The 13392-nt window shown below is 41.2% G+C and overlaps 1 protein-coding gene across 1 annotated transcript in view; it reads right to left on the bottom strand.

Moving 5' to 3' along the window:
• KCNH8 (potassium voltage-gated channel subfamily H member 8) overlaps positions 1-13392 on the bottom strand; it is a 988350-nt gene that overhangs the window by 569222 nt on the left and 405736 nt on the right. The window contains exon 5 of the mRNA XM_029589277.1: positions 3720-3960. Coding sequence (XP_029445137.1) covers positions 3720-3960 — 241 coding nt within the window. The remainder of the gene's footprint in view (positions 1-3719; positions 3961-13392) is intronic.

Below are 13392 nucleotides of genomic sequence, written 5' to 3'. Positions count from 1 at the left end.
AAAAAAGAAGACTGAAGGGGGACCCCTGCTGGCTGCAGGGTTAGTGCCATGCTGGGCATGCCCAGTAGGGGCCAGTCAAAGTTATGGAAACTTTGACAAAAGTTTTCCGTGATTGGGCTCCATCCTGATGATGTCACCCATATGTGAGGACTACCATCCTGCTTGTCCTGTGAGAAACACCCTCACCCATGGGACCACTTCCAGGGTTGCCACAATCAAACTGAGCACCTGTAGATAGCTCCACACCATAGGGCAGATAGTTTTCACCAACTGACACACCTGAGAAATATACTTTTGGATTCATGCATCTGCTAGAAAAACCTTTCCCTGCCTCATATCAAAGTGAATCCCAGATACTCTAATGAATTGAGAAGGCCAGAGACTGCTGTTGGCCAGGTTCACCCCCCAACTGAGTTCCCGCAGCAAGGAAATTACTTTGTTGGTCACCAGACTGCTTTCTGCCAATGACTTGGTCTGAATCAGCCAGTCATCCAAGTATGGATGTACCAGGATCCCATCTTTTCTCAATGCTGCTGCCACAGTCACTCCAACCTTGGAAAAAGATCTCGGGGTGGTGGGAGGACCAAAGAACAGAGCCCAAAACTGATAATGGTGACCCAGCACTGCAAAGTGTAGAAACGATGGTGCTCCAAACAGATAGGAATATGAAGGTAAGCCTCGGACAGATCCAGGGAGGTCAGAAACTCCTCCGATTGAATGGCCATTATCACAGATCGTAAGGTTTCCATGAGAAAATGAGTCACACGTAGATGACTGTTGACACTATTGAGGTCCAGGATGGGAAGAAAGGAAACTTCCTTCTTGGTACAACAAAATAAATGGTACAACGCCCCATATTTTCCTGAGACGTAGGCATGGGAACCACAGCCCTTAGCTGGAGGTGCCTCAGAAGCATATGCCTGATTCTTCTGTGGGGAGTGGCAAGGAGACACCATGAACACATCCTGAAGAATGCTGCGAACCTCCAGTGCATATCCTTCGCATATCACTTTCAGGACCTATTGATCCAATGTGATCTCGACCCACCTCTGATAAAAAAAAGAGATAGGCGACCCCCTATCTCCTCCTCCTGAAGGTGGGTCAGCAAACCTTCATTGGAAGCTCGGGATAATCCGTCAACTGTGCCTGCTCCTCTCTTGGACTGTTGGGGATGAAAGGACTGAGACCTACCAAAAGGCTGAGTCCTTTGAAAGGTTGTGTTTCTGTAGGGACAAAAACACTTGGAAACCTTGAGATGACCCCTCATAGAAAAGGGGTGCTGCAAATGCTTCTTATCCTCCAGTAACTGGGAAACCGGAGATTCGCCACACTTACTGGACAGCTTTTCCAACTTGCTCCCAAACAGGAGTGAGCCTTTAAAGGGCATTTTTGTAAGATTAACCTTGGAGGCTGCGTCAGCTGACCAATTCCACAACCATAGTTGATGTCTAGCCATCACTACCGAAGTCACTCCTCGGGCCAAGGTACGGACCAAATCACAGCCTGTGTTTGCCAAAAAGGTGGCAGCGGGTTCCATGACGACTCTGTAATTCACCCCTGAATCATCCACTTCCTGTGAGAGAACCAGACAAGAATGCACCACAAGAGCATAACAGGAAGCAATCTGCAAGATCATCGCCACTGCGTCAAAGGCCTGCTTAAGGATATATTCTATCCGCCTATTATGCACATCCTTCAAGGCCACTCCTCCCTCCACGTGGATAGTCATCTGTTTAGATATGGTGCAGATAAGCACATTCACTTTGGGAAAATGCAAATGCTCTCACAACTGGATACAGCTTTCCAATGCCAGACCCTCTTTGAAATTTGCCTCCGGGACTTCCCATTCAAGATCAATCAATTCTTGAATGGCATCCATAACAGGAAAAAAGCAAGAGACTTTACACAAGGAGACCAAAATGGGATTCTTCTTCAGCTCTGACACAGAATCCATCCCAGGCACTCCCAGCATTTTCAATGTCAGGCCCGGTAGTTTAGCTCTATGAAAGAACCATAACATGGTTCGATACAGTTCCAAACCAGGAGGAATTTTACCATCTTGCAAGGAATCAGAATCCACCTCCTCATCTGTGCCATCTGGGTTCCCACCAGGGATACCCATGGTGAATTAAGGCATGCCATGGCGCTTAACTGTAGGATTGAAAGAGGGAGGGGCTACCAGCTGAGGGTCTCACCTGACAAAGTGGGCAAAGTGGAGGACTGCATCTGAACAAAGGCTTGTAAACCTTGAAAAACCTCCATGCAAGAAAAAGAAGCTGGATTCAGACCAAGCTCAGAACCACCATCTGAACCGCCATCTCCTGTGGAGAAACCAGTCAAAACAAAACCATAACTAGACCATCATCAGAATGAGAGGATCCAAGCTTAGCAAAATCTGAGGAAGACAATTCTCCTTGAGCATCCGAACAGCACTGACACATGTTGGAAGACAGGTGAGGCTGAGAAGCCCTAATATGACAGGTAACACAAAGAGAAAGGTGCTTAGGCTTCTTGTTTACTGGCACCTTGAGCAGCAGTAACTGTGCGTTCAAACGGCTCACACTTAAAATAGTTGCACGCACAAATTATAGGCACCCCAGCAAAAAGCACGGCAAGGCACACACATTACTAGTGTGCCCCGCTGTAATGTACCACCACGGTCAAAAACGTTATGCATGCAAAAGCCGTGCCTAGCTTGTTGCGCATAACACGTGTGCAGAGCCAATGCACTGCATACAACGACGTCCTGTAGAGGGCAGTAAGGCATGCACATGGGCATGCAATAATGCCACCGTGGCCTAACACGCGAAGTGCTGAGAAAAGCCTACATTGGGGCCTAGCCCACCTGGGCCGCTCAACCCACCAGACTGCCCAGTTCCTTCCAACTCCAACAGGAGTGGGAACAACATCGGGACGGCGCATTGAGCACAGAGACCGAAGGAAGGTCTAAAAACCCCCTAATTGTATCTGTAGATAAAAGTTCTGTTTTTTTTAAATAAAACTTACTGGAGCTCAGCACTTATTGGCTGAGTACAGAGATGGTCTCTGGGTGAGGGGGAGAGAGCATCTACCATCACCGCTGCGCTTGCCTTCTGCACCTGTTTCTTTGCAGCTATACAAGCAGCTATGTCCATGCTGGGAACCGGCTACTGGATCAAGGCACACCTCTGAGGGACCACAGAAATCACTTCAGGAATTCTCAACTGGGGGAGGGACCTTTAGGTATCACTGCAGGAGAGCGGGGCTTTCATTTCTCAATATAAAATTCTCCTTTCAACATTCACAGCAATCCCCATAGGGAGATGCACATCCACCATCTACTGGAGATGGCTAATACTGGCAGACTGGGGTCACTGCAGGAGTATATATACTGTGACGTCAGCTTGCTCCGTCTCCATCTGCTGGCACTGGTCCTGAGTCCATTCTGTGTATACGCTAGGAAATGTATTTTTTCAATAAGTTCCACAGATGTTCAAAATTATAAATGTTTTTTATCATCCTGAACATTTACAGGACTTAGAGAGCATTTATATCTATCTGTATCTATTTGATGCCTTTGATATTATTAAATTTTAATTTTAAATTATACTTTGTGATAAAATCAGAGCTAGAATTGACATAAGATAAGCATAGCAACGTATCCAGCCCATCCAAAGTCATCCTGTGAAGTGGAACACGTTTCAATATTCTGAAGAAAGAAGCAAAATATTTTGCCTTACCTATGATAAAAAGAATTTCCACAGAAATATCGCTGACAGTTGTGCTTCGGGTGGTGGATAGGTCATCGTTGCCAATAAAGGAAACATTATAAGGTACAGTCACTGCAACATAAAACGTTGCCAGTAAAATGAGCCAGTCCCAGCCAGCTTTAAAAGTGCTAAAATGCAAAATTATGAACTTTGACTTTTTTGCATCTGAAACTTTGTATTCCGGAAATGCTGGTTTATCTACAAAAACATTCTGCAGAAAAAGAAAAAAAGAAGACAATATTAAATAAAAATAATTATAGAAAATAAAATTCATTAAAAATAATAATAATCATAACTATAAGCTAATTCACAAATGCAGCCTAAATGGTACTTTCAGTGAAATTGTCTAGATCTAAAAATGTATATCCTTTAAGTAGGAACCTTTGTCATGTGACTGGGGCAAGGTCAGGTCAGTAACATTATGGAAAATGGCATCAAGCAGACCCAGGACTAGGGGATGCACTGGGCCCATCTAAGTACACACTTTCTTATTTTCAAGGTAATGAGGTACGGGAAGGACATCTGAAGGGCGTGAGTGGGGCCAGGGGGGATACCTACTTGAAACCAACACATTTTTGGACTTGGTTTTTTTTTTTTAATTGGGGTTTGGGGAGGTAGGGGAACCTGGGGGAAGCTGTCAGCTTAGATTTTTACGGAAGGAATAGCATTATACCTGTTTTGGGTTTTTTTAGTATTTTGATTGGGTTGGGAGGGGCTCTGTCATTGTGCGCATATGTATGAACATTTTTTTGCTTTGGTTTTTGTGGCCGCCTTGAATGGAGGCCTCGGGATGAGAAGGAGTTTCAGGTTTGATCCCTGCACTCTTTTTAAAAATTTAAGTAATTTTTTTATTTTACCATATGTCAGCCCTTTAAGACAATGGTGGTCTCATGCTTTGGGGCTGACATCGTACTTAATAATATGATGCCACATTGTTTTGCCTCACAATGTTTTGCCGCAGGACAAAACAATGCAGTGATACAGCCACAATATTTTTGCGGAGGAGGGACCCACTATCAAGACACAACCCCCCCCCATGATATTAGAACCCCCCTCCCCCCCCATGAAAAACCATCAAGGCTTGATGAATCCAGGTAAAAACGGGGAGAAAATCTGTGGGAAAAAAAAAAATTTCTACACCAATTATTCTGCCTGTTTTGTTCATTAAAATAAACACTAATAAATTCCTGTGAAAAATAAAATAAAAAGTGAAAAATGAAGGTCTTTACTCTTAAGGCAGTGTTTCCCAACCAATGTGCAATGGCACACTGGTTTTGCCTTCAAACCTGATCAGGTATGCCATGTAAAAGCCACTACTATCTGATGCTCAGATCCAGACAGGCTTGCACTTGGGCTCTGCTCTCAGCATCCCACTGTGACAAGAGATACCAGTGGTGGTTTTTAAGCATTTAGGAGCACATTTCTGACAACATCTGTAATCATGCGGAGGCAAAATTTTCATTTATGTCCATTTTTTTCATTTTATAGTTCATCTACATTATTTTGGTTCATTTCAGACAAAAAAAATGTTTATTTGGCTATTCATTTTCCATTAAAGTTAATAAGAGAAACAATACTGTCTATTTTGGACTCCAAAATTGGAGTTTTCTAATGAATGTAATGAAACTTGTAGGTAGACATCAGGATGCTGGGCTTTATGGACCCATGGTCTGACCTAGGGATGTGAATCGTTTTCCATATCGTCTTAACGATAGAAATCGTGTGGCAGGGCAAGAAAATCGTCTTAGGCACGATTTTTTAGTTAAAAAATCGTTAAAAATCGTTTTTTCCGATTAGTGCGCACTAACTGGGAGTTAGTGCGCACTAACTGAAAATGATACAATTTGACACTTTTCAGGTCAGTTAAGGTCAGTTTAGGAATGAATATGTATTCCTATTGGCTGCCCTCTTATTTATTCATGTTACCAAGTTTCCTACTGACAGTATATGGGGGATGGGAAATGGAAACAGTTGGTAGCTTGACAAAACAAGTAATGTGATCAGTCAATGTGACTAGAACTTGTGCCCTAACCCTGATACCAGGGGTATTGTGATCTTCCTGCACACAGTGCCCTATCCCTATTAATACCAGGAGTGTTGTGATCTTCCTGCACACAGTGCCCTATCCCTAATACCAGGGGTGTTGTGATCTTCCTGCACACAGTGCCCTATTCCTGATACTGGGGGTGTTGTGATCTTCCTGCACACAGTGCCCTATTCCTGATACCGGGGGTGTTGTGATCTTCTTGCACACATCCCGGTATCAGGGATAGGGCACTGCATGCAGGAAGATCACAACACTCCTGGTATTAATAGGGATAGGGCACTGCATGCAGGAAGATCACAACACCCCTGGTATCAGGGATAGGGCACTGTGTGCAGGAAGATCACAATACCCCGGAGGAGTGAGGGTCAGGCAGCTCCCCCCTGTCTGTGAAGCCAGCCTCTCACTAGTAATGCAGGGAGGGAGCTGTCTCAGACTTCACCATCCTCCCCCCCCCCCCCTCACCCACACACCATTCACTAGCTGGGACATGGGGGAAGTCAGGAGTGAGGGTCAGGCAGCTCCCCCCTGTCTGTGAAGCCAGCCTCTCACTAGTAATGCAGGGAGGGAGCTGTCTCAGACTTCACCATCCTCCCCCCCCCCTCACCCACACACCATTCACTAGCTGGGACATGGGGGAAGTCAGGAGTGAGGGTCAGGCAGCTCCCCCCTGTCTGTGAAGCCAGCCTCTCACTAGTAATGCAGGGAGGGAGCTGTCTCAGACTGGTATCAGGGTTAGGGCACTGTGTGCAGGAAGATCACAACACTCCTGGTATTAATAGGGATAGGGCACTGTAAGAGATGACTGTAGTAGATTGAATAAAGATCTGATGTTTCTGCTCTCCTCACACCAAACAAAAACAACACACAAGCAGAGAAGCCCTTCTTACAAAGCTGAGCTAGTGAGTTAAGTAGGAGGAAAAGTAAACATACTTGTGCCAGTGTGGCTACTTAAAAATACACTTGCCAACAATCAATTACATATATTTGAACTGTGTACAGTTCCAGCCAGGACCACCTTTCTAAAATGCACAGTGATTGGCAAATTCAACATGCACTAGCATTTCAGGTGCCTGCTAACAAAAATAATAAACAAACAAGTTCTAGTCACGTGAGTGCTGATCATTACATTACTTTTTTTGTCAAGCTTCCAACTGTTTCCATTTCACATCCCCCCAACCATTACCTCAGTATTAGCCTTGGTAACATCAATAGATAAGAGCACAGCCAGCCAATAGGAATACATACATACATATTCATTCCTAAGTGACCTTTACTGACCTGGGAAGTGTGAACACTTTGTTTCATTTTCTGTTGGTGTTCGTTAGTTTCCAGTTCCATTTCCCATCCCCCCAACCATCACCTCAGTGGTAACCTTGGTAACATCAATAGATAAGAGGGCAGCCAGCCAATAGGAACACATATTCATTCCTAACTGACCTTCAGTGACCTGGAAAGTGTTTATTTGTATCATTTTCAGTTAGTGCGCACTAAATCGAGTTAGTGCGCACTAACGGGGAGTTAGTGCGCACTAACACGATTTAACGATTTTTAACGATAAATCGTTAGAATTTCTATTGTATCGTGTTCTATAACGATTTAAGACGATATAAACATTATCGGACGATAATTTTAATCGTTGAAAAACGATTCACATCCCTAGTCTGACCCAGCATGGCAATTTCTTATGTTCTTATGACGATTTCAAGGTATTATCCACTATGAAGCCTAGATTTTTTCCTGGGTGGTAACTCCTAATATGGAACCTAACACTGTGTAACTACAGTATGGGTTACATTTACCTATATGCATTTCCCTATATTTCCCTTGCATTTGTCCACATGAAATTTCATCTGCAATTTGGATTCTCAGTCTTACAGTCTCACAAGATCCTCCTTCAATTTATCACAATCCTGTTAGTTCTGTTACAACTTGTTATATTTATTACCATGTTATAATGTAAAATATTCTTGTTATATTTATTACCATGTTATAATGTAAAATATTCTTATATCTATTTAATACCATGTTATAATGTAAAATAGGGCTGTTACCACCCTATTCCTTTAGTTATCTGGAAACCGATGTGATATCTCGATCGAATGTCGGTATACAAAAGAAATAAATAAATAAATAAATAAAATACTCTGAATAAGTTTGTATCATCTGCACATTTGATTACCTCACTCGTCGTGTTCCTTTCTAGATTATTTATAAATATATTGAAAATCACCAGTCCAAGTACATAACCCTGAGGCACTCCACTGTTTACCCTTTTCACTGAGAAAATTGACCATTTAATCCTACTCTCTGTTTCCTGTCTTTTGACCGGTTTTAAATTCACAAAAGGACATTGCCTCCTATCCCATCATTATTTAGTTTTCTTAGAAGCCTCTCATATGGGACTTTGTCAAACACCTTCTGAAAATCCACATACACTGCATCTATGGTTCACCTTTATCCACATCTTTATTAACCCCCTTCAAAAACATAAAGCAGATTTGTTAGGCAATACTTCTCTTGGGTAAATCCATGCTGTGTTCCATTAAACCATGTATTTCTATATGCTCTGTAATTTTGATCTTTAGAATAGTTTCCACTATTTTTCCTGGCACTGAAGTCAGGCTCACTAGTCTATAATTTCCTGGATCACTTCTGGAGCCCTTTTTATATATTGGGGGTCACTTTTCATTCTCTCTACTCCTTCAGGTGTGTCCACTTGGTTGCAGATTTTAGTTTCTTCCACCAATGGACAAATTTTACCTTTTATCCCTTTTGCAATGTTATTCACAAAGATATTGAACAGAACCAGTCCCAACATAGAGCCCTTTGAACTCCACTTAACACTGTTCTCTCTTCAGAGTAGGCTCCATTTACCATTACATACTGTCTCCTATCAGTAAACCAGTTTGTAATCCATGCCACCACCTTGGCACTCACTCCCAAGCTTCTCATTTTATTTATAAGCCTCCTGTGCTGGACCATATCAAAAGTTTTGCTGAAATCAAAGTAGATCACATTGAGTGTGCTTCATTGATCCAATTTTTTAGTCACACAATCAAAAAAATCAATTAGATGTGTCTGACAGGACCTTTCCCTAGTGAATCCATGCTGCTTTGGATCCATCAACCCACCGGATAGCAGACAGTTCACTATCCTTTCATTCAGCAGTGCCTTTATTAATTTTCCCACCATCAAGGTAAAGCTAACTAGCCTGTATTTTCCAGCCTCCTCTCTGCTACCACTCTTGTGAAGCAGGACCACCAACACTCTTCTCCAATCCTGCATTATTAGTCCTGCTTCCAGGGATCTATTGAATAGGTCCTTCAGCGGACCCACCAGCATATCTCTGAGCTCCCTCATTGACTACTTTTAGTTTGCCTAGGTCCTCCCACACGTTCTCTTCTATAAATGGAGTTTCATGCATCTATCCCATCCCTATCTATGGTCTTGTCAACCAGCAACGGTCCTTCTCCAGAGTCTTCTTTAGTCAACACCGAACTGAAGTATTTGTTTAATATTTTTGCCATATCTTCGTTTCTCTTCACATATTGCTCCTCGTCTTCTTTCACTTTTACTATACCACTTCTGGCCTACCGTATTTCTCTCATATATCGGGAAAATGTTTTGTCACCTCACTTTACCTCTTTGACAATCCTTTCTTCCACTTGACTTTTTTTCTTTATTTTTTTCTTCATTTCTCTCAGTTTTAACAGATATTCTTCCCTGTGTTCCCTTTTTTGGGATCTTCATGTGACCTCTGTATCCTATTCGCAAAGTCATACCGTCTGATAATCCCTGACTCTCAAGTGAGCCTCTACACAAACTTTAGAGACATTATCACCATTAGTGTACACTAGATCACGTATCACCTCCCCCCCACCCCTTCCTGGGTTCTATTACCATTTGTTTGAGCAGAGCCCTTGAAGGGCATCCATTATCATCTTTCTACTTCTTATATATTCCACAGAAGAGATACTCCAATCCATATCAGGCAGATTAAAATCTCCAAGAACACAACACCCTTCTTTCCCACCTTTTGGATGTCTTTGATACGTTTTCTGTCTGGTTCTTCTATTTGAGTCGGTAGCCTGTAGATCACACCAGTAAAAATGGTGCACAATCTTCTAATTTTAGAATAGTCCATAATTTTTCTTCTTGATCCCACATTCCTAGCAATTCAGTTGCTTGGATGTTGTTTTTGACATAAAGAGCTACTCCTCCTCCTTTTCTGTCCTTTCTTAATAAGTTATAGCCCAAGATGGCCATATCCCAATCATGAGACTCAGTGAACCATGTCTCCATAACAGTAACAATGTCCAAGTCCGCCTCCACCATTAAGACCTGCAGGACTGGGATTTTTTGCCCAGATTATGAGCATTTGTAGTCATAGCTTTCCAGCTGCTTTTCTGAACTGAAAGATTTTGCTACTTTCTCTTCCCTGTTCCTGCTTTGCTTGGGGATAACATGCCAAATTCACTGTCCATCTCCTGCCACCTCTGCTTCCTAGTTTAAATGCCTCATAATGTATGATCAGAATTTTTCACTTAGCATCCTCTTTCCTGCCATAGACAAATGTAACAAACCAAGAAATATAAGATCACTAGTATGGGTTTAACTTAAAATTTTCAATAATATGAAACCCATGTCTAATAGCTTTTTTGGGATATCCTTTAGTCAGGAATCTTTGACTTAATAAGACCGCCTGACTTTCAAATTCTGCCATCGTTGAACAAATTCGCCATAAGCGAAAAAATTGTGATACTGGTAACCCCCATTACTCCCCGCCATTAGGATGCTGGCGAGGAGGCTCATTGCAGCTAAGTTAGATTGAAAAGAACTGAATGTTAACATTTCATGAACTTCGGGTGTCACTGAGAAGGTAAGCCCAGAAGAAGAATGTCATTTGAAACTTGTACAAGTCGGGTTGATTAAAACATCCCAAACGAGTATTGGAGAGGAAACATCGATATACATGGCAAAACTTTCAGCTAAGTATTTACACAATGGTGGTGATTTGAACATTGGGACATCATTTATGACACGTTATAAATAAAATAAATAATTGAGAGACATTTGATATAGAAACAGTAAATTTTACTGTATGGGTATGATTGAAATTACACAAAAGGTGGGGGTGGTATGTTTATGATTATACAAATGATGGGGTAACCTGGATGGTCCCCGCTCAGATACCATAAGAAACCACCACGTTTCACTTTAAACATTTTTGTAACATATTAAAACATTTTTCTAAAATATTATAGGTGACCATGACAGTAAAATTTCATATTAAATAAGGAGGTAGTGGGTTTCATAATATTGAAAATAGACAAATGTAAACCATCCTTACCATATAATCTTTTATTTCTCTGTACACGGCCCAGACTCCAATGTATCCAAAACCACTTTCTTTACACCAGGTTTCGAGCCAGGCATAATCTTTTCTTTCCCTTTCCATGAACAGGTAATACTTTTGAAAAGGCAATAGTCTTTGCCATGTATCTAATCATTTTTTAAACATTTTGGAAATCTTTTCTGTACTTTGTGGATACTGTTTCTAGTGATGAAATCCATGATAATCCATGCAAGTGCCATGTAGGATAGGCTTCAGTCAGACCAATCACTGTAACATTGCGGGTTGATTGCTAAGTTACCTTGAACAGAAAGAAAAAGCAAGCTTGCAGCTACAGTTCAATTTGGCCCATAGTTCTAATGGAAAATGAAAATAAATGTAATTGAAATTTTTCATTATTTTTGGGGGATGAGGAATGAAACAAAAATGGCCTCATTCATTCCATTGAACCCAAATATTTCAAACAAATACATATTCTAATTAGTCATGTAGACTTGAAACCACTGCTTATACCTGATTATGAGGAAGAAGGATTGGACCTATTCTTTGGGATCCTACTATGTAATTGTAACCTGGATTGCTTAATGAACCTTTAGTCTGACCCAGTATTGTATTTCTTATATTATAATACTGATTCATATCCCTGAATTCTACTGTAGCATAAGAGAACATCTATTTAATTTCCAAACTGGTTGTTGTATAAAGGAACCACTACTATAATGCTAAAATATAATAGTAGGCAGATTCAATATGCTATACAACTCAATACTGAAAGGACATAGACTCTTGTTTAGACATGGAGCCATATAGCAATTATTCAACACAAATTATAAAATTTGCATTTAATAGCACTACTTAAAAATACTGTATAAGATTCTCTTTATTACTGTAAACAAACTGAACTGACATTTTTGCTCATTTGTGTCCAGAACCAAGGGTCTGGTGTTTTGCAGGTTTAATCAAAAGCAATCTTTTTACATTTATTTCAATGTGTATCTTTTTTAAAGCCTGAGAGTTCATTCTATTTTCTCCTTAATGAGTGACTTATATTGTAATTATTTTACATTGAATTAAAGCAGCATTTCCTTCTAGTCATTGCAAAACTGCAATGTGCAGCATGCAAGAATTTTTTTGCTTGCTTTCATGGGAAAAAAAGTCAATCTCGCAAAGCTTTAAAAATAATTTTTAAATCTTGGATTCTTGGAGTTGATATTTCATGATCTCTTTTTATTCTCTACTTTTATGAGCCTTTCAATTAATACTTACTTTGTGGCATGATCAGTGATAAGTCAAACAAGAAGAGTTAGAAAAACTGAAAAATGCTGTGGGAAGCTGCCTGGCTTCATCTTAGACTCCAGATAATTGTTAATTCAATTTCTTTAATGATTGAGAGGCACATGGCAAAACAGAAAATTAAGATGCCCAGGGATTATATTATTTTAGGAACATTTTTGCCTGCTAAGGTTCCTAATAGACAAATTCCATGATTTCCTTGACATAAGAAATATTACTGCTAGTGAATACAAGTGTTGCATATTATACATATCCTACCAACAACTTTCAAATCAAATCTTATCTGACTCTAGACAAAATTCCCACTTAGAGTATTTATCAAGTGCATATTTTTAATACAGTAATTATTTCAATTTATTCATAAAGCCTCTGGCAAAATGCATTGAAATTCATTATATGGAAATAAATTAGATTTTGAAAAGTAACATTATTCTTTTCATACTGTTTTATGAAATTGTATATTTTATAAAGTAACAAGCTGTATGTGTGTGGCGGCAACGATCTACAGGTCCTGATACGGGCGCGGCCACTAGCTCATGGGAGAGCGTGAGCCCCTGAACCATGGCACAACTCAGAGAGGAGCCCAAGCCACACCATGGGAGGTGAGCACATGCAAGCAAAGGCGGAGCAGGAACAAAGCAGGACTGGAAATAAAGCAAACAATTTGGAACAGGCACCAAGCAGGATCAGCCCTCTGCTGGACCTATGTGCACCAAGGAGACCCAGCAACACAATGCTGGTCTCAGGAGTAGCCCTCTGGCCAATCAAAAGCCCTTTCGGACCCGCCGCTTGGGAACGATGAGTGTGCGAGGCCAGACAGAGGCTGAGAGCAGGAACAAGATGAAGACTTGGAACTTGGAAGGACTCAGATGAGGACCTGGAACCTGGAAGGACTCAGACAAGGACCCGGAACTTGGAAGGACTCAGATGAGGACCCGGTGTTGTGTCCG

Source organism: Rhinatrema bivittatum, chromosome 2, assembly GCF_901001135.1.
Source record: "Rhinatrema bivittatum chromosome 2, aRhiBiv1.1, whole genome shotgun sequence".
Classification (NCBI taxonomy): Eukaryota; Metazoa; Chordata; class Amphibia; order Gymnophiona; family Rhinatrematidae; genus Rhinatrema; species Rhinatrema bivittatum.
Note: the sequence above shows the minus strand (reverse complement) of the source record. Positions and strands in the feature narration are given on the sequence as shown.